This window comes from Oryzias latipes, chromosome 7, assembly GCF_053564925.1.
Source record: "Oryzias latipes strain Hd-rR chromosome 7, Olatipes_Hd-rR_3.1".
In the NCBI taxonomy this organism is placed as follows: Eukaryota; Metazoa; Chordata; class Actinopteri; order Beloniformes; family Adrianichthyidae; genus Oryzias; species Oryzias latipes.
In genome coordinates, this window is record NC_136243.1 from 26,757,743 (window position 1) to 26,777,540 (window position 19,798).

Below are 19,798 nucleotides of genomic sequence, written 5' to 3' on the forward strand. Positions count from 1 at the left end.
AGCCAGACTGAATATCTTTAAAATACCTTTAGATAACAACTTTACAAACAATCTTTCACATTATACTTGACAGAGTTGAAATATTACCAAATATATTTCAATCAAATGAAACGTTGCTGGCGTTTTGAAACAGACTTCTGTCACTCAGATGACAGCACGGCTACCAAACCCCTTTAAAATGTGAAGGCAGGCCAACTTCTAATAAACTAGTGGAGCAATCTTACATGGCAATTACTGCAGTTGATGCAACTAAGCAGCAACAGCTTTAATAGTCAGCTACTGTTTAAAACCACATGGTAGGTTTTGATTTTTCTTTGGGGACCTCGTTGGCTTTTTCAGTCAAAAGACAAAAAAGGAAATGTGAACACAGAACAAGTTCAAGGATGCCACCTTCTGGCCGACAGTTGAAACTGCAACAACGGATCACCAAGAGATGTCTAGATTCTGGTTCTTCCTGGTAGATTTGATCAGGAAACACTGGACTGGATTCATCTTTTATTCTAGAAAAGGGTTAAGATTCTGAAAGAGGTGAAACATCTTCTATAGTAAAATACAAACCAAGTCCAGTTAACTGCTTTTTTACCCAATTCTTTGATAACATCAACAAAAGTAAGAATCCTCTAAAGTATGATATTCTTGCTCTCAGTTTGGAATTATTTATAATTATTTATAATTATATAATATTTAAAAAAAAGAAAAGAAAAGAAAAAAAACGATTTTTTTGTGTTAAGCTTTTTATTATAGTTCAGAATTCTTATAAAAACACCTGTTTACATCTCAGGTTACAACGGTTGATTTTTTGACACAATATTTTCTTTATACTGACATGAGAAATAAAAGTGAGACATTAGTGTCATGACTGGAATAGTTGTGACTCAACTACAGCAGGTTTACTAACAAAGGTCAATACAGAATCCTGTAAACTATCATTGAATAATAAATTCATATCTTGGGGAAAAAATGTTTAACCTTTCATTTAAGGTCATCGTTAATCATAATTTTTTTTTCATAATATTGTATAAGAATCATTGTGTTTTAATGCAAGAATTATTACTAGAATCCATTTTTCATTTCATTTTAGGTTAGTAACACATTTGAAAGGAACTTTCTTCAACTCTTGACCCTTAAGTCAACGTTGAGGACACTACTTTTACAGCACATTGTGATATAAACTGAAAGGGAGTTTTTAAAATCATTATCAGGCACAATAGGATTTGTTGTGGAGATCAAGGACTTGAATGGGCAGTCATGGATACTGTGTGTTTTCCAAAAGCAACAACAGATAGAAAACACAAAATGTGCAGCAAGACGTATTCAGTATGGGTAAATATACTGGTGTGTGGCTGTGGAGCGTGCAGCAAATGACAAAAAACAACGTTTCAGAATGAGGTCAGCTTTGATAACGTTTGCTTTCTTTCTTTCTTTTCGGCCCATATTTCACAAAATACTGATAAGACAATTGAAAATAAAAAAACAAAGAAACACGAGGGACGACATAGGAAAGGAAACGCTGCTGCTAGATCACAAACTTAGCAGGTTTTCACAAACTGATCTCTCTGAGGAGACCGACTCCTCGGAGGAGGAAGAGATGGAGTCCCCAAGTTAGATTGCTTGAGTCCGAGTTCGGAGCGCCAGGTAGAGGACAAACGTGGAGGTCAGCTGTTGTTGCTGGTCATACATCACTGAGTACCTGGTGGTGATCAATAAAACACAGAGTGAACCTGTGTGAAACAACACACACACACACACTACATAATATTTTTAAATATTTTTAAATATCTCACCTTTCTAGCAAACTCAGGTAGAACAAATGAGGCTTTGTGAATTTCAGTGTTGTAATATTGTAAGTTCATAGTCTCCATTTCTTCTTTTGACAGTGCTTTCACCGGTTCTCTGAAGTTTGTTTCCTGGTGGGATAACACATTTTTTGTAGAATTATGACAGGAAAAGAGAACTCATCAAAGAAGTGAGGATCTTTGAGACGAGCAGCGGTTAGAAAAGCAGAAGACGGGTAAAGAATAAAGGGTGGAATGCCCCTTACAGGATTTTTACTGCAGAGCATGTATCCAATTTGGCCACTTGGATAAGTTGGGATGGTGCCGTAAGCGTAATCCACCACAGGGAAAAGGGTTTTGCAGAAGGTACGCATCTCCTTTATCAGCTCCAAATGAAGCCACTGACACTCTCCTGAAAAATGGACAAAAGGTTTGGACGTTTAAACTAGGAAAAAGGTCATTCTAAAATATATTGTCCCACTTCGATCATCTTTAAATCTATTCTAAATTAATTCCCTGCGGTCTTTTAATTACAATTGTACAGTTTTTAAGCAAAATCTAGGAACCTGTGTTGTTTTCTTGGACAGTTTCTGCAGTGGCAGTAGAAATTTGCCTCTGACTATTGCCGTGGAAGTAAGCTTCCCCTGATTTCCCATCATCCCTTTGTTTACACTCTCACCCGCTAGCTTACAGCCCCTTATAACCCAGACGTAACATTATCAGTGCAACAAAAATGGTGACTAATATTGGAGCTATCAAGCCGTACAGTTTAAAGCCAAATGCCAACTCAATCGACAACGAAAACAAGAGGAGCTTGTGACCCACCCACTGTAGCTTCTACATCACTGCTACAATTTTATTCCAACAACATTTTCTCTGCTCCTGATTCACCATGATTTGAATAAAGAAATACTCAGGAATTTGATTTTAGGATTACATTTCCTTATACGTGTCCCCCATCGTCAGAAAACTGCTACAAACCCTGGGAGCAAAGAATTCCTCCGCTCCTCAAAGCTGCCTTCATCAGCTGATAGTAGGATTCCTTGAACAAACTCTCAGCAGGTCCTGCAACAATCAAAAGACAAAACATTTGCAAAACAAATCAAAACAAAAAAAAAAGTCACGCATTTGGTAAACATCATCGCTTACCCACGGGGTCTGAGGAGTCGGTAATAATGATGTCAAAGGCGTCCTGGTTTTGTTTCATGAATTCAAAGCCATCGCCAACGTGGAGCGTCAGCTTGGGACTAAAGAAGCCCTTGGCCATGCCTGGGAGGAACTTCTTTGATACATTAATGACATCCTAAAGGGCAGAGGCATCAGCACATGAGAGAGGTCCAAAACAACTGAAAACAGCTGTCTGGTTTGAATGTCAGAGATTACTCTCAGATCCTTTTAAATGAACCACTAATGCCTAATTCAGATGAAGAAGCAGCAAAGAATCGAGTGACATCGAGTTGAAGCGTCCTCGCTGCAGAATCAGCGGTCAAAACAGTTCAACAACCACACATGAATTAACAGAAGACATGTGTGCAAAACTTTCGATTTATCATTCATCCTTTTAGCAGCATTTAAGATTTTTGTAATGACAAAAAACACAAAAAGAGAATGTAATGGATAATTAGAAACAAACAACAGATTAAAAATAAGATTTTCTTTTTTAAATAAATGTGAGTTCCACATATGGACATTCAGTAACAACAGTAACACATCTTAAAATTTTATTTAATCATATTATTCTTCAATTGCAACTAGCTAATCTGTAAAACTGATTTCCCTTTAAATCTATGATTCTATTTGTTTGTATCCAACTCTTTTAAAGCGTAAGAATGTATTAAATTTTCCCCAAAAATTATATTTTGTTTAGTTAAAATAAACAATTTGATGAAAACGACCCATGGGGACATCAGTGTAACAGAAGAACATCAGAAATGTGTTTTGCGGCTTATCAAACATCATTTTCTTCTAAGGATAAAGAAGTTTGGGTTCTGGGTCAGGAGAATAAGTAAAAAAGTCTTAAAAAAATCGAAAACTTCACACTGAGATGAACGGTGAAGAAGGGACACGTATGCCAATCATCAAAATAAAATAAAATGTTTGCTAATGGTGACAAAAATGCCTTAACTGTTTATTCTTCAACTTTTTTTTAGTAAGAATTTCTGTTTTTATAATAAAAAAAAGAGATGCTCATTTGCCAAACCTGTCGATTCAGTTTTAGAAATTGATAAAACATTGATTAAAAAAATAATATATGTGCAAAATATGTATAAAAATTTCAATGATAAACACAGAATGATTTTAACTTAATCTTTTGTTTCTAGTAGGGAATCTTGTATTTTTTCAAGTATAAAAACACTTTTTCAAATGTAAAAATAACTTATTTTGTCAACAAAAGTTGTATTTTTGTTTCGTTTACATCACTGGTTAGATGAAAACTCTTTTAGAATAGAATTTTTGGACAAAAATGTGTTAATATTTGGTTGGGTCCTGCTGAATTGTAAATCAAAATCAATCAATATTTCAACAATGATCACTGGCACCAACGCAGTAAAACATCAAAGCTGCATCTAAATCAAATTGAGCGGCTCAACCTCATCTATCTCGCAGAGAACCACAGACTCCACCAGAGGATGCTTCACCACTTCTCTGAGGACACCGCCGTCCCCTCCTCCAATCACCAGAACCTGAAAAAGGAGGAAAGCATATGTAAATGCTGCTGTGTCATGACGGACAACGTGGCGCCCTGGACAGCAGTTTTGATGGCGTTGTGCAACATCTATTGAACGGTACCTTTTTGGGGCAGGGGTGGCTGCACAGGGGGAGGTTGGCAATCATTTCCTGGTATGCAAACTCATCTCTCTCGGTGCATTGGATCACTCCGTCCAGGACCAACACGTTCCCGTAGGTTTTACTACAAATCGACGGTATTAGTTGCATTCAAAACACAAATTACAGTAAATTTGAGCTGTTTGCCCACTAAATATCTCTAATTAACACATGAATGACTGCTCACAGATGAATTACTTTATCGCAGGAGAAACGAGGCTTGTTACTGCTGTTTCTACTGCTACAAGCTAGCAACATTAGCCGAGTTAAGTCATTGCAGTTCTCACCTCTTAAAAACCATAACATCCTGAAACTTGGATTTTTTGTTGTACAGGACCTCTTCCACCTGAAGGCTCATCGCTTGCCCGGGCCACAACGCGCACGACTCCGTAAACCACCCATCTTTAATGTGGTCCATGACAGCTGCCAGAAGCCACAGGTAAGACTAACGTGTTTTGCGAGTGTGGCAATCCTTCTGACATCTAAACTTGTTGTCTCCAGGCCTGACCAATCGGGAACTGCTGACGTACGTGCCTCACCGTCACTTAAACCAATAGTGTTTGAGGATGGCGCTGTTGGAGCATAGTTTGTTTGACGCGACACTGATGACGCGACTCTGGGCACCGCCCCTGTGAAACACTTGTGGCCCACGTGAAAGAAAAATCACACTGCGCATGTGCACACTCCACAATATCAACTAACCAAAGATAGATAGATAGATAGATAGATAGATAGATAGATAGATAGATAGATAGATAGATAGATAGATAGATAGATAGATAGATAGATAGATAGATAGATAGATAGATAGATAGATAGATAGATAGATAGATAGATAGATAGATAGATAGATTTTTGTAAGCCAAATTGTTGAGATCAATATAAAGATCATTTAGTTTAACACAATGGCACCAACCAATTACCATCAGGAGCAATGTGGGGTTCAGTGTCTTGCACATAGACAATTCGACACATGGGCAAGGCCTAAATTACAAAAGGGGTTTATACAAATACACACCATGTGTGTCAGAAGATCCACAACCCCCTGTTGTAACAGTAAAGCAGAGCCAACACAAGAGGCATTCAGCTCTTATTTGTCTGCTCAGCTGTTGGACAGGACAAGTAAAGAAAAAATAATAAGTAAGTCAATATTTGCACGAGTAAGTTTCCTTAAATAGGTTTTTATAAGCAATCTTCAGCATGTGCATGCTGGTCAAAACCAGTCCAAAGATAAGACATGCACACAAATGCAAAACACCTTGAACTACAAAATCTTCAGATCATCAGGACATGAGTCAAACTTGCACTTCAGAAAAGTTACATAAATATACAGCAGGACTGCTGGCATAATTATCAGTAAATTTAATGCCAAAGATATTTAACTTTAATGCCCAATACAAGATCAGTGGCCAATGACCAAAATATTTTACTTTTTAATCCTTTTCTTCGGACAAATCCTTCCAACAGTTCTCTTTACATTATACTTGATATGATGATTGTCCTCTTTCACTCGACAAATGTTTGAGATTTGCATTTCTAACACTGCTGGGACTCACCACAATGTCATCTGCACAAATCATCTACTCATATATGAAATCAAGTGTTACGTGTTTACTCAAACCCTTTGTAGTCATTTCTGCTGTGTCATAATTGCTGCAACAAAAGAGTCTTGTACCATGGACACAGATTACATTGAAGGATATTTATCTTCCTAAAATCTGAGTGTCTTTGAGAAAATAATTTCAATTTAACAACTCCTTTAAACTCTTGGCAACAAAATAAAAAGAACATATGTTTTGAAAAATATGTTCACAAATGCAAGTTGAAAGAAAATACTAAAACTAAAGTAAATGGTATTCAATGGTTGTGATATTGGTGGACATAAAAAGCACACTTATTTGAAGTTGTTCTATCGCTCATTCATTGATTGTTGTCTTTTCATGCAAGATTTTGTAAAACAGAATTCAATCCAACTACTTCTGTCATAGTGGTGAAGGTGAAGGCTGGAAAAAGCTGGAGTCCACGTGAAGACCAGCAGCTGTTCTGACATTCAGGGACTGAGTTTTGGCAGATAGGAAGAAAACTGTAGCAGGAAAAAAAAGATCACTTAATTAATGAACTTAAGAGGTAAAGCGTTAAAACTTCAAAAGACTATCTCAAACTCCTTGTATTTTTTTTAAAGTAAGAATTTCTGCTTTTGCAATAGAAAAAGAGAGAGTCATTTCCCAAACCTGTTGATTCAGTATTAGTTCATTAAAAAAATTAATTGATAAAATGTTTAATTCTGTGATGACTAGTATCCCAATGTCATCATAATGAACAGCAATATACAGTTGCACATAAATGGGAATAAATAAATGACAGTGGACGGGCATTTCTCCTCAAAAATGGACTTTATTAAAGAGTGGTTTGTTGGTACATATTTACAGAGGAAACTTGTTTCAGGACGAAAAAATACGCTTTTAAATGACTTCAATTCTAAAATACTGGATTCTCCTGAAAAAGTTAACATCCTACCACTGCACGTTGATGTAAATAAAATAAAAAAAAAACAACACTTTGAAGATAGCCTATCTTTTAGGCCAGTTATGTCGGAACCCTCTGTAGAGAATGAAAAGAGAAAATGGTTAAGAATCAAGGGTTTGCATCTGTCGAAACAACAGAAACCAGCCCTGATCAGACTTGCCTTTCTGACTTGCCAGCCATGTATGACATGCTTCTGTTTCCTGCTGAGGTGTGCTTCTTTTGTCCTTGAGGAACCTTCTGTTAAGCAGATTAATTGGATGCATAAAACATGAATACACTATCTAATGTGAATGATGAAATTAAGTCATAAAAAATTAAATATACAAAGACCTTTTTCTTAAAATCCTGGCCTTGTCGATTTGGATCAAACTGCGAGTTGTCCTTTGATTTAGTACCTGCAAAGCCAGTGTGAACGCAGATCATTTATCAAAATGTGCAAGAACTGAAAAGGGAAATGAGGAATTCTTTTTGATCTTCTTACCAGCAAAGACTTTGAGGTCAGACTGACTGTAGTCAAAGGGCTTAAAGCTGGTCTGTGAAGGTGTTTCAGTCTTCTGGGTCTTTTTGGCTGCTTTCAGTTTCTTTGCTGGTTTGGGAGTCACCTCTCCAACCTCACTTGCAGGCGTTTCTCTTTTCTTCGCCGCACTTTTTGCAGATTCCTGATGAAAATAGTAGAATAAAAAAAATTTGTTTGAGTAAATGCAAAATTATAATTTACTTGTGTTTCATTATCTGTACAGACTTAAATAGTTAGAAAAAAATTGGTGAAGGAAAAAGAGCAAAGCTGAAGAACTTAAACCAGAAAACCTGCACAAGGCAAGGTTTAGCCAATACCAGATTTATTAAATTACTCTTACCGGTATATATATATATATTATGCATTTTCCTAAACTGCTGAATCCTTTTCAGTGTCACAGGGTTGCCGGAGCCTACCCAGCTACTGTTGGGCAAAGGCAGTGAACACTCTGAATGGGTCCCTAGTCTGTCGCAAGGCCACACTCAGATGTAAACCTAGGGGCAATTTAGAGAAACCAATTTACCTATGAAGCATGTTTTTGGACAGTGGGAGTAAGCCGGAGATCCTGGAGAATCCCCACAGACGCATGGAGAGAACATGCAAACTCCACACAGAAAGGTCCTAGCCGGGATTTTAACTCTTTTTATTTTGTTGCATGCTTTTATATCCAGAGTCCATAAAAGCCAATTTACGGTTCTGTAAATAACCTACAAATGTGTCTTGTGCTCCTGCATTACCGTAATCAAAGCCTGATAAACACAAGCTCAAGGGTGATGCAATAAAATGTATACATTTTGTAGATCTTTTATCTGCTTCATGGAGAAAACACACACATCAGTGTAGTGGTTTTTCATGCTTTAATACTTTGTAGGTTTGGGATTTCTGGTTGAAATCAAGAAACAATCTAAAAATGAAAACACAAGTGGACCATAGAGAAACATTTAAAATGTTAGAAAACTCTTCCAGACCACAAATTTCAGGTGGGAATTCGGGTTTTCTGATTTTTTTTGTTTTTTTTATTTGTTAAATGCTGCTTAGCCAAGTTTGTTTCATCGTAATGGGTTAATTTTTTAAAAAATATTTTCGTTTGTGCATCTGTAAAACACTCAGAACAGTCACTGTGAATAAAACGTTTTGGAAAAAAAAAATCAGGCTGTTATTCTCTTCCTAATCTAATTCGGAAGCTTTGTGAGCTACATCTCACCTTTGAGGTTTGCCTTCATGTAACAGGTGGCAAAACCAACAACAAGGACAACAAAACAAGTGCTGCCTGTGAACAGATTTCTGAGCTATTAGTGAATCTGTGTTTTTGAAAAACCAGCCATGAGAGCCGAACGGCAAAGAGGTGCTAGCTGAAAGTACTAGTGTGCTAACAGCCAATATTTGCAAGTGGCTGACAGGTGGCACACTGTATGTACCCTGGTTGTTATAATTTACAAGCTTTATTGGTTCTTTTGGGTAGTTTTAATTAGGTAGCCTTGACAAGGGAGCCGGTGATTCAGACAATCTGTACAGCCGAGTCGGCTGCATCCATGTTTTTTCATAATGTTGGTCAACCTTCCATTCTGTTCTTATTTTGGCTTGTTTTTTTAACTAAATCATCTACACTTCTTTCTCTTTTAGGACACAGGTATTCTTGAAAGCACTAAATAAAATTGGTCCCGTCTTCTGCTGGCGTCCATCACATACGTCATCGGCTATGGCCCTTCTTTGGTTTCCTAGATGAGTGTTTTTCAGCCAGTGTGCCGCGGTACACATGTATGCCATGAAAGATCATCATGTATGCAATGGGAAGTTATCTAATTTCACCTAAATCAGTGTAAAAAGCATTCACTATTGCAATGACATCAGCTCTGTGTTCATCAAACTTTCAGGCTTCAACAGAGTTTTAGTGTCACAAAAACAAAAAAAATAACATTACGAGATTTGAAGTAAAATATTTAAATATTTTGTGGGAACAAATTCCTACTGTGTGGGAACAAATTATTATTTTGTGGGAAAAAAAATATTTTTTTTTACCCATGTCAGGTGACTTATTAGCAAATCAAACGAAGGTTTTTTCTGAGTTTTAGTTTATATCACACCGAAAAAAAACTGCAATTTAAAAATCGAGGTTTGAACCTTTGGGAAAGTGAATCGATGCATCCTTACTGAACGCTGCCGCAGACGGAAGTGAGTGTGTGTCTGGACCAGTATTTTTCAACTTTTTCGAGCAAAGGCACACTTTATCCTTGACAAAAAATCCCGCGGCACACCAGCATCCAAAATTGAAAAATGGAGAAACTCTATAGTCTGTTTGATGTACAGTTTCTCTGCAATCTCATATGCACTGTTGTGATAATTGTGGCAGAAAAAGCTGGAAGTTGCAGCTGTTTCTTCTAAAAGATGTAATAAAAGTTAAGTTAGTTTTCAGTAATTATTTTGAACTAAATTATTTGAAAATTTACCCTGGTAGTTGTTTTTCCCTTCAGTTTACTGACATGCAATTTTAATTAACCCCACAAAAAACGAAATATATTCTTTCTAAATAGTGATTTAGAAAGAATGACATATAAAATAATCCAGACCTCATTAGAAAAGTGTTTCAGTTAGAAAGATGACTTGGACCAAACTCTGGGATGTTTGGATGTTAATAAACACAAACCTTGAAGGAGAACTAAACTGTTGACCTCTGATTTCATCAAGAAGATTTAAAAACGGTTTGATGTGGGTTCGTTGTGGTTTCAAGACGTTTAACAGGGAGGACTCACTGAGACGCTGTCACTTTAACCCAATGCATCATGGGAGGTGTAGTGTGAAACAGACGCCGATCGCAGACACTCTCTGAGCTTCATTGTTTTGTTCACTTGCTCCACGGTCTGACAGCAGATCGTGCAGAAAGCTACACCGCTTAAGATGAGCTTTAGCTGGTATTTTTGTTGGAACTGAGAGACTTTATGAGCTAAATCGGGACAAGGAAGTCTGGACTTTAACCACTTCTGATTGGTCAGACTGATGACGTATGATTAAGCCTCCAAGAATGATTGGTGGAGACAGTTAAAGGGGTGGGACTTTTCCGAAAACAGAGCTGAAGCTACGGCTAAATCACGGTACCGTCATTCTTAGCAAAATGTCTTTAAAAGAATCAAATAAACACAAAGTAAAAGTCTTTTACGATCTTTCACATTCCTAACTACTCAGTTTTATCAGGGCCTGTTTGGATGAACACAGAGCTGATATCCTGGAGATGGGAAATGTTTTTAGATCAGTTAATGGGTAGTTTCCCACGGCACACCTGACCATCTCCCACGGCACACTGGTTGAAAAACACTGGTCTGGACAGTAACACCTGTGACATTCAAGTGCAGCTGCCAAATTTTCTGATTTATGACCACCAGGATTATCTGTAGCAGTTGGACAAAAAGCTTTGCTCTGTGGTAAAAGGCTTAACTGAAGTGTTAAACTGGAAAGAAAAGAAATCAGAAAAGTTTAATATGACAGCGGGGGTGCGAGTAACTAACTAAAAGGAAGCCAAGTAATACCCCCTGAGGAATGGAACTAGCAGCAGGAGGCTGCTAGTTCCTAGAAAAGAGGCTTTGTTACTCAAGAGGAACAAAAATGTGTCCAATGAATCTGAGACACTTTTATAACACCCAGCCCACATGCTGTACATTTTTCCTCCTCTATAGGATAGAATATTTAACATGGCCCCCATTCTGTGTTTCTGCAGACCCGTTCATCTGATGGGGACTCACTGTCTTGGGAAAATATAAAGTATCACACAGAGTTAAAGTAGTCATAAACCTACTGTCCTTTCAACGCTGTTGCGGGCCCTTGAGTGAATCCAGCTAAAAGAATATGCCATGCCTTCCAACACAGACCTGAGGTGCTTGTCTGAAGTTCAAAAGAACAAAATGAACGGAGAAACGAGGAAATGTAAAAAGACTTACTGCTGCCTGCTGACGCACAGTGGCAACATTCTGAAGAGACTCCTGGTAGCTTTGTTTAGTCTTCGTTCTTTTCTCTGAGAGAATTCAACAGATAAAAAGTGAGGAAACAATGCTTGAAAAGGTAATGTGTAGAAAAGAAAAGCCAATTACCTGAGGCTTTCTTTGCCTGTTGCTTTGCTTCCTCTTTGGCTTTTTGCTTAGCCTCTAACTCTTTTTGCTGCTGTTCAATGCTCTGCAGTTTCCACCTTTTGCTGATCTGTCAGGGTGCCAAAGTAAGCAAAGCACATTAAAAACAACAGCGGTCAATATATTTCACAAAAAAGCTCTTCAGGTACCTCAAATATTTTGGAGGATGGGTCAAACTTGGCATTCTTGTTGACATGCACATCGGTGGAAGGTAAATACTGGAATAAGAAGCAATAAATTATTATTCTGCCAAAGCACAAATAAAGAATTGTGAAGGTTAAGCTCTTGACATTTCCTACCATTCTAAAAGGATTTTCAAAAGACTCAATGATTCGTCTGGCCTTCATCTGAGCTACAGAGAGGGAGTTTTGCTCAGTGTGTACCTCGGGCTCCTTCAAAACAAAGCACTGATTAAAATAATCCACTACAGTTTCAGACAAATTGATTAGCTGGAGAACTAAAACTTTCTACCTGGAAGAGGGTTATTTTAGCTGGCGCTAAGAGGCCACTCATTTTCTGCTCATCCACATCCATTTTGCTCTCATTTTCAGAGAAGAGTCTGCCCTGTTTAACCAGTGCTTCTACAAGTCAAAAAAACAAAAAACATTTAATAGAAAGAAAAATAAAAAAAAAGACTTCCAACATCCAAACATCCCACTTAAGCCTACCGTTAGGTGAAAAGTATGGCAGTTCACTCTCAGATGCCCTGGATGTATCATGCGGGCCAAACAATGTGACCTCCGGCTGAAAAACACATCATATCTTTCAAATTCAAATAATCACATCTAGGTTTAAGCGGATTTTCCAAACATTTTAATTGTTGCCAACCTTTTTCACAGGTGTCAGGCCTTTCTTTTTTTGAGCAGCAATCTCAGCCTGTGTTTAAAGAAAGTATTGCAACTGAAGTTTTGAAGGATATGAAAACAGTCCCTGCGTCCCAATGCTGCCTCCAGTTTCTCCTCACCTTCAGGAGGGGCATTTCTCGGGCTTGTTGCACTAGCAGGTGTAGCTCATTGACTTGCTGCCTCACCAGCGGGGGTACGGGGTTACAGCAGGCAATGATGCCCTGAGGTTCCCTGAGAAAGTGAGATAGAGACAAAAAGATCGGGCATAAAAAATAAAGACTAGCCGAAAAATCAAATCTAAATTGTAGTTGACTTACTTGGGCAGTTCCTCTGATATTTTAATCATCATGTGAATGGGAAGCGTGTATCTGTGCTCAAAAACAACAACAGAAACAAATTTTTAAACCTGCTAGAAAATTCTGTTTCTTTCAAAATCCTGTGGATGAGCTGAACACGGCCTACCCGGTGCTTTCATCCTCCTGCCTGGCCAGCTTGTCCCTCCAGGCAAAGAGCAGTCTAAAGGCAGTGAGCTGCTGGGTGTTAAAAGACCTTTTCTGCTTCCTCAGAACCTCCAAATATGAATCCTCCGTGAACACGGGCTTCATGTATTTCTGTTACAGAGAAGCCAGAGACACATGGGTTCACATCAGACTGTTATGAGGGAGAAATGGGATGGAGGATTTAGCTTTTTGGATTTTGTACATTTGTGAACTTTTCCAAAAACCCTGCTGCACAGCAAAAAAATAAGACATAAAAAAATAATAAAATCACAAATGATTTTTTTAAATGTGAATAAAGTTCTGTAGTGTCCCTATTAACTGTATATGAGACCAGGACTGAGTGACCCCCTCCCTCCTCATGTTCCAAACAGATAGTACTTGCCGGTTCCAACTAAGCTATCCAGTCACTTATATTCTTTCTAATCCTAATATTTTTCTTTTTTAATGGCAAGTTAATTAAGTTGTAAACTGACTAATGAGATGCTTCAATAAAAGTATCCGGTCTCACGTCTTGTTCGACAGATTTTCCCGAGTGTGGACTTCCAACAAGCTCACACCTGATTGGTGAGGGAGGTGGCCATAGAAACAGTGACCAATCTGACTTCCTCATAACCCCTAAAAACCCCTAAAAGATTATCTAGTGCCTTGGATTTTAACACAACACATTTGTTCAGTCTTTTTGAAATGCTGAATATGACATTACCCGTTTGCCAAAGTAATAACCTTTATATGACCATTTTACAAAGACTATTTATGAATCCACCGTGTTCTGATGATGAAAACTGATTTATAAAATATATTGAACTACTTTTTTCTCAAATAACAAATTGTCCAATGCATTGTGGTCTATATTTGCCAATCTAGTGAACATCCGGGCTCACTAGTTGTTTGAAGAGATGCCTGGGAAATTTCTAGGGCACTGGATTCTGGAATTTAGATTTGGACACCTCGGCAAAATGCCAAACGCCCTACATAATGAACTAAGTAGTGAGGGACACAACCAGTCATAACTCTGTGATGTTGTCTGGCTCCAACATGGCGACATTCATGTCGCCCCCAAAAAAGAAAAAATAGGTTAACCCACTTTACCTCCTTTTGTTGGAGCTGGAAGTTAGCCATTTTCTATGGGTGATGTCACATTCACTCAGTCCAGTTGTTCCATACAGTCATTGGTTGACACTTCAATATGACTATCAGAAAAAGTTAGATTTTGCAAACCGTCAGTGAAATGTCTTTGCTTTTGTTCCAGACAGACTGCAGGAGGCCCGGCTGCCCGTGGTTAGAGTCCAACAGCTGTGCCCTCACACAGTCATAGATATAAAGGAGATAGTGGGTGTCTGTTCGGGCGTACTGCACCATCTCATCTGGTAGGGGGCTACAGGGACAAACCACAGGATAATATTTATTTAACATTTTTTTAAAGTATATCTAAAACCGATTGCATCTTTACAGGTAAAAATACATTTTTTTTCTAATAAATTTACAGCGTAGGAAAATAGGGGGAAAAAATGAGCAACAAACCGAATCCTCCAGTCGGCCAGTTGGTATCTTTTGTCCGAGTCCACATTGCAAAAGTGTCTGAGTAAGTGGTCAAGTGAATTCCTGGCCAGGTGGAGAGCTCGGCTTCCCTGATGCGTGTCAAACAGGTTGACCACATACAAGCCAAAATCTCTCTGGAGCCACTCGATGTCAGAATCAGCTCCATGAAACACCTGACAACAGCAACGGACCACATTTATCAGCTTTCAGGGAAAAGAGAACGACCCCCATTCCTACCAAAAAACATTAGAACTTTCTACAAAGCACATGACATTTTATCTGAATCATCTTCAAAATTCTTTTTTTCTTGCCGACGCCCACACACACTACACTTTTCACAGATGTCCAACAATGCGTGAGTCATGTTTGCTCCCACACACAACAGGACACGCACCAACTTTGTTAGACACGCTCTGAGGGAACACGCAGAGACCGGCTCCGAGCTTTTTCATCCGACTATTATTTAACACAGGATTTGAAAAAAAGGATGAAAATTTCATGAAAGAAAAAGAGCAAGAACAGCATTAAGATTTGAGAATCAATGCTTACCTGAAAATGAGACAAAATAGCGACACAGAAAAATTTTACATGGGAGAAAGTCACTAGTAAAAATAAATACCGATAAATAAAAATCAAAAATTGCACATCCATGAAAACTTTATTGCTGACAAAAGGAATAAAAACATGGAAATCTATGTTTGTTTATTAAATGTTTCCATTCTGCTGATTTTTATAAAAAATGTTTTAACCCTTGGTTGAAGTCATCTTTATCGAGGGAAACATCCATTGAGAATTTGTTGATACACGTTAATAAAACAAGCATTAAACGATTAAAAATCTTTATTGTTTTGAGAAAGAAAGTCAGTAAGTTCTCTGCATCAAATGACTCCAAATCAAAGTAATGCTGCTGGTTGGATTTCCTGGGTAAACTTCATTTAAAAAAATAAAAGAAATAAAAAACGATTTTATTTATGCGATATATATTCATGTGTGACAAAGTTGTGCTTTGTCCTTTCTCTTTAATAAAAAAATAAATAATAACATGGCATAAATAGTGATCTAAAGATACCAATTTATAATAGTGAGTAATCTGGCTTCAACAAATGTTATTTAATCCTTTACTTCAGCTGTTATTTTTAAAGATACTCAGAGCAAAAACACAGAGGTAACTGTACCTTCACAATAGTCGGGTCAGTGAATGCTTCATTCAGGATGTACATCTCACTGCGGAGCTCCAGCGTGTCAATTATGAAGTCCTCATCTCTGGTGGAGATCTGCATCAGACAGGTGAGGCCCAGAAAACTCCTGTAGGAATGATGCTGAGATGGAAAACAAAGTGTTCATTAAAAAGACTGTCATTGTTAAAATGCTGACATTTCAAACAGTTACGGTCTAAGGCAGGGGCCTGCAACCTTTAACACAAACAGATCCATTTAGTCCAGGTTCTTCCTGACAAAACCCAGGAAGAGATGCACTTCATAGAGTTGAAAAATAAACTTTAGTTTTGTTTTTGTGGCCATTAAGCCATTCATTTATTAAACATAGCTTTTAAATATTTACAATTATAAATTATAACAGTGTTTTCTGTTATAGAGGCTAAAGGTCACTTCGACATGGAAATCAAAACCGGAATCTTCCGATCAGAGGTCAACCAATCAGACCTTTTATCCTTATTATTCCTCCACTATGTTAAAAATCTAAGCCTAAATGACAAAGTTTAATGAACCAAAACTACAAACCCATTCTTTATTTAAAGTGTTAGAATTTGACTTCAGAGCAAAAAGAGAAGAAAGGATTGATAGGTTGCAGACCCCCAGTCTAAGGGAGGACGTCCTAAACTCTGATCCTCTACCTCAAGATCCACTGCAAATTCAGACAGTTTACACAGCTTCTCATTCAGCTCCACGAGATCCTCCAGAGAGTCGATAAAGGATAACTTTGTCTCAGCTATAGGTTTGTACATCTATAAAGAAAAGGCAGAAAACCTGTGAGACAAGAGGCCAACTCAGGTTATTATAGAAATGTGATAATTTTTACTTGAGGCTCTGGTTTGGACAGAAGGCTGTCTGGAACAGTGAGATGGTCCAGTTCATACTGGTATGGGTGTGAAAACCTGTGTGGACAGAAACTTCAGATAGAGGGCAAGAAATCTTACAGTACAAAACAACACTGCTCAGATAACAAAGCTTACATGTCTTCAACATGTTCCTGAGTTCTCTGCTGGTGAATTAAGTCGGCCAGGGCGGCAGGAACATCAAGATCCTCTGGTCTTTCATTGCGTATTTGCTTGTTGGTAAAATCTACATGGAAAAGAAGCAGTGAATTAATGTACATGTGCTGGAAGATTGATTATTACAAGTCACAGGGGAAGATGTGAATCTAAGCTGACAAACGTGTTTCTTACAGGATGGAAGAGGCTTTACTGCATTGGGCTTGATGAAGATCTTGGGCACAAAAGGTGTGTTGCTGTTATCTATCTTTTCCTTGAATTTCAGTTGAGGCCGAGCTATATTCTTGGCATGGAGAAGTCGGAACGTCTCGGATTGACTGCTGGAGCCGGAACCCTGGTTCACAGAGGCATCGTTTGAGAAAATCCAACCCTTTGTGGTGAATGGTTGTCAACCCTCTTCAAGCATCTTTAGCACTGAAGATACTGAATTCCAAATCTGACACTTTTTTTCGTCTGAATGTGGTCAAAGCAGACATTAGAGCCCAGCAGGACAAGAGAGGAGACTTATTTTACCTTGCGGTTCCAGCTGGAAACAACAATTTTGGGAGGCTGGAACCCAGCAGGCATAACTGGCTTCTGATTCCGGTTCACCCCGTCAGCTTCATCAAGAAGAATCCCCTGCACAGCAGAACGATGTGAAGGCCTCGTTTGTAAAAACCCATTTCATTTAGCAAACTGCTTCATTCTGGGGTTGCTGGTCGTACCGCTCTTTCAAGGATGACATCGTTGGAGTCTACGACCAAGTCAAACCTCTCCTCCACAGCTGTCAGCTTGTTCCGGTCTTTGACGTGAGATCTGCAGCCATGGTGCTGCATAATCTGACTCATGCTGACAAGACAAAACATATCATCAGTTGGTAGGTCTGAAGCGTGAATATGGAGGTCTCCGGTTTACCATAAACTTTTTTTGGGGAGAAAAAAAAAACTTACCACTGCAAAATCTGATCTCCTTGACTTTCACAAAACTCCTGGAAGCCTGGGAAGCTTCGATAGAAATCAAATTCATCTCCAGGCTGAGGTAAACCTGCAGATGCTTTGGTGGCTGATAACACCACACCAAATCCATGCTGCAGAGGAGAGGGAAGCTGTGCTGTTAGCAGTTAAGGGACCGTTTGTAACGAAGAAACACGAAGAACGTTTAGGATCACACCAAAATAAATTGAGGAAAATAACCGAATTTAAATACCTAATAAGCCTCTTATTTTATTTATTTATTTGTGAAGTTACCATTAAAGTGCATAATTCATCTAGAATCACTCAACTTTCAGTTAATTTCTTGCACTCGCATATATAGAAACCCACAACTTCAATAAACGTGAAATGCAGTCTTGTTATAAGCAATATAAGTATTACACACATCTACTCAAAAATATATATGTCATTGATTCATCAACAATTTAATCAACCACGTTGGAAGAGCCTTAGCCTGAGCCTCAGCTAAAAACTTTAGCATTTGCTGTTGTTCCCTTACTTTAACGAAGGCGTCAACGTCTTTAAAACCGGGACATAGCTCATTTTTATCCTCCTCGTTTGTGTCCGAGTTGCTGTCCAAAACTTCTCGGTTCGAGTCATCTTTACTTTTAGACAGGGACATGGTTTATTTTGTCGTGTGGACATGCGTGACCACGAAAGCAGTCCCTTTCCGCAATTCTTTCTTCTGCAGTCTTACCAGGGCACCGAAAGCGCCACAGCGACACCTGACGACAAGGAGTGGAAAAACAGCCTTTTTGTACCATTTCTTTTTCTCACTGATTTAAAGACTCACTCCACGGAAAATTGTGTTTTTGGTGTATTTAGCATGTTCTTGAAGCATTTTTGTCACGATTGAAGACAAACACTTTTGGAAACAGCCTGTAGCAGGGACATCATTGTCACACTGGAGACCATGAGCTCCACGCTCTGCTCCATTCCGATGCACCCAATTGCAAACAAATAGCCATGTTTTCCTTGTCCGAGCTGGCTCAAAACTGTAAGGCTGTATAGCTTCGATATTGCTCGCCATTTTTATCGCTTACTCTGCACCAACACTTCCTTCCGTGAAATCAGGGTTCAACTCCGGGCTTCTCCCTGTTCCCTTCTCTACTTCTGTGCCGGTCCCAAGCCCGGTTGCTGACCCCTGATGGGAAAAGCCAAAAGAGGAAGAAGACTCTGCACCAACACTCCAACTTACATATCCGGATGAACTTCTGCTGCTCTGTTGAAACTACGTGAAAACGACAGAGGTTTTCTGGTTTTGCCCAAAATTTAAGAAAAGCGTTTCTAATTGTGAACGCTTTCAAATAGTTTAAAATGTTCTCTGAGTGGGACTTTAAAATAAAAAGTATACCAATACTCGATTCTGATTGGCTGTTTCATTTAAATGGGACAATCCACAGGGATAATGCACACCTAAAAAGAAGTTCTGGTCACATAGCATAAATGTTCTATATCAATGCTTCTTTAAAACAAACTTTTGTTTCATCATCTGGACAAAAACAAGCGATAAGATGTGAACTTTCTCTCTGAACTGATGCTATACCCATTGTGATGATCAGCATGAATATCGCTTTACTTAACCGCTGTAGTCATGGTAGAAGCGGGAAAATTGTATTCGAAGTTTGCATTATTTGAAATGAACACACGCCGTGGAAGCCTGAACCTTCCAATGCGAAGACTTCAGGCATGCTTTAATTTCTGACAATGCCCACTTCCTCAGCAATTATCCCTTACTTATAGTTACGGAATAGAATTAGGGTCATTTAAAAAAAGGTGATGAGACGTTTCAGGTTTTTGTTATTCAGGTGTGTCTTCCAACTTTTATTTCATCAAATTCTGTTTTCAATCCCAGAATTCTGATTTTTTCCTCAGACTTCTCAATTTAATCCCAGAATTCTGATTTTTTTCCTCAATATTTTAGAAAATGTTATTTGATTGAAGATCAAATTCT

General features: G+C 38.4%; 2 protein-coding genes across 2 annotated transcripts; both read right to left on the reverse strand.

Annotated features, from left to right (window-relative positions):
* Positions 1-716: 716 nt before the first annotated feature.
* srm (spermidine synthase) lies at positions 717-5,116 on the reverse strand. Its single transcript, XM_004070378.5, has 8 exons — positions 4,889-5,116; positions 4,566-4,686; positions 4,367-4,459; positions 2,925-3,078; positions 2,757-2,840; positions 2,042-2,187; positions 1,785-1,907; positions 717-1,690 (listed from the first exon to the last, which is right to left on the reverse strand). Exons 1-8 carry the CDS (start codon positions 5,017-5,019, stop codon positions 1,673-1,675), a joined length of 870 nt encoding a protein of 289 aa, XP_004070426.1. The 5' UTR covers positions 5,020-5,116; the 3' UTR covers positions 717-1,672.
* A 1,859-nt stretch (positions 5,117-6,975) lies between these two features.
* Positions 6,976-18,566, reverse strand: exosc10 (exosome component 10). The gene is made up of 25 exons (XM_011476945.4): positions 18,344-18,566; positions 17,803-17,939; positions 17,578-17,701; positions 17,387-17,491; positions 17,048-17,207; positions 16,835-16,943; positions 16,681-16,756; positions 16,496-16,606; positions 15,819-15,962; positions 14,626-14,816; positions 14,323-14,479; positions 13,067-13,215; positions 12,922-12,972; positions 12,724-12,835; positions 12,588-12,635; positions 12,428-12,503; positions 12,231-12,340; positions 12,059-12,151; positions 11,909-11,977; positions 11,724-11,829; positions 11,574-11,647; positions 7,609-7,786; positions 7,458-7,522; positions 7,288-7,364; positions 6,976-7,202 (listed from the first exon to the last, which is right to left on the reverse strand). Exons 1-25 carry the CDS (start codon positions 18,464-18,466, stop codon positions 7,172-7,174), a joined length of 2,676 nt encoding a protein of 891 aa, XP_011475247.1. The 5' UTR covers positions 18,467-18,566; the 3' UTR covers positions 6,976-7,171.
* Between the last annotated feature and the right edge of the window lie 1,232 nt (positions 18,567-19,798).

Bases quoted from the DNA above. Each gene is read 5' to 3' on its own strand.
- srm (XM_004070378.5), bottom strand. From the start codon at position 5,019: ATGGACCACATTAAAGATGGGTGGTTTACGGAGTCGTGCGCGTTGTGG. The intron at 2,841-2,924 runs GTAAGCGATGAT...TGATTGTTGCAG, and splicing joins CGACTCCTCAGACCCCGTGG to GACCTGCTGAGAGTTTGTTC. The intron at 1,908-2,041 runs GTAAGGGGCATT...TTATCCCACCAG, and splicing joins TGCTCTGCAGTAAAAATCCT to GAAACAAACTTCAGAGAACC.
- exosc10 (XM_011476945.4), bottom strand. From the start codon at position 18,466: ATGTCCCTGTCTAAAAGTAAAGATGACTCGAACCGAGAAGTTTTGGAC. The intron at 15,963-16,495 runs GTAGAGGATCAG...TTTCCATCTCAG, and splicing joins AATTTGCAGTGGATCTTGAG to CATCATTCCTACAGGAGTTT. The intron at 11,648-11,723 runs GTAATTGGCTTT...GAATTCTCTCAG, and splicing joins ACAGGCAAAGAAAGCCTCAG to AGAAAAGAACGAAGACTAAA.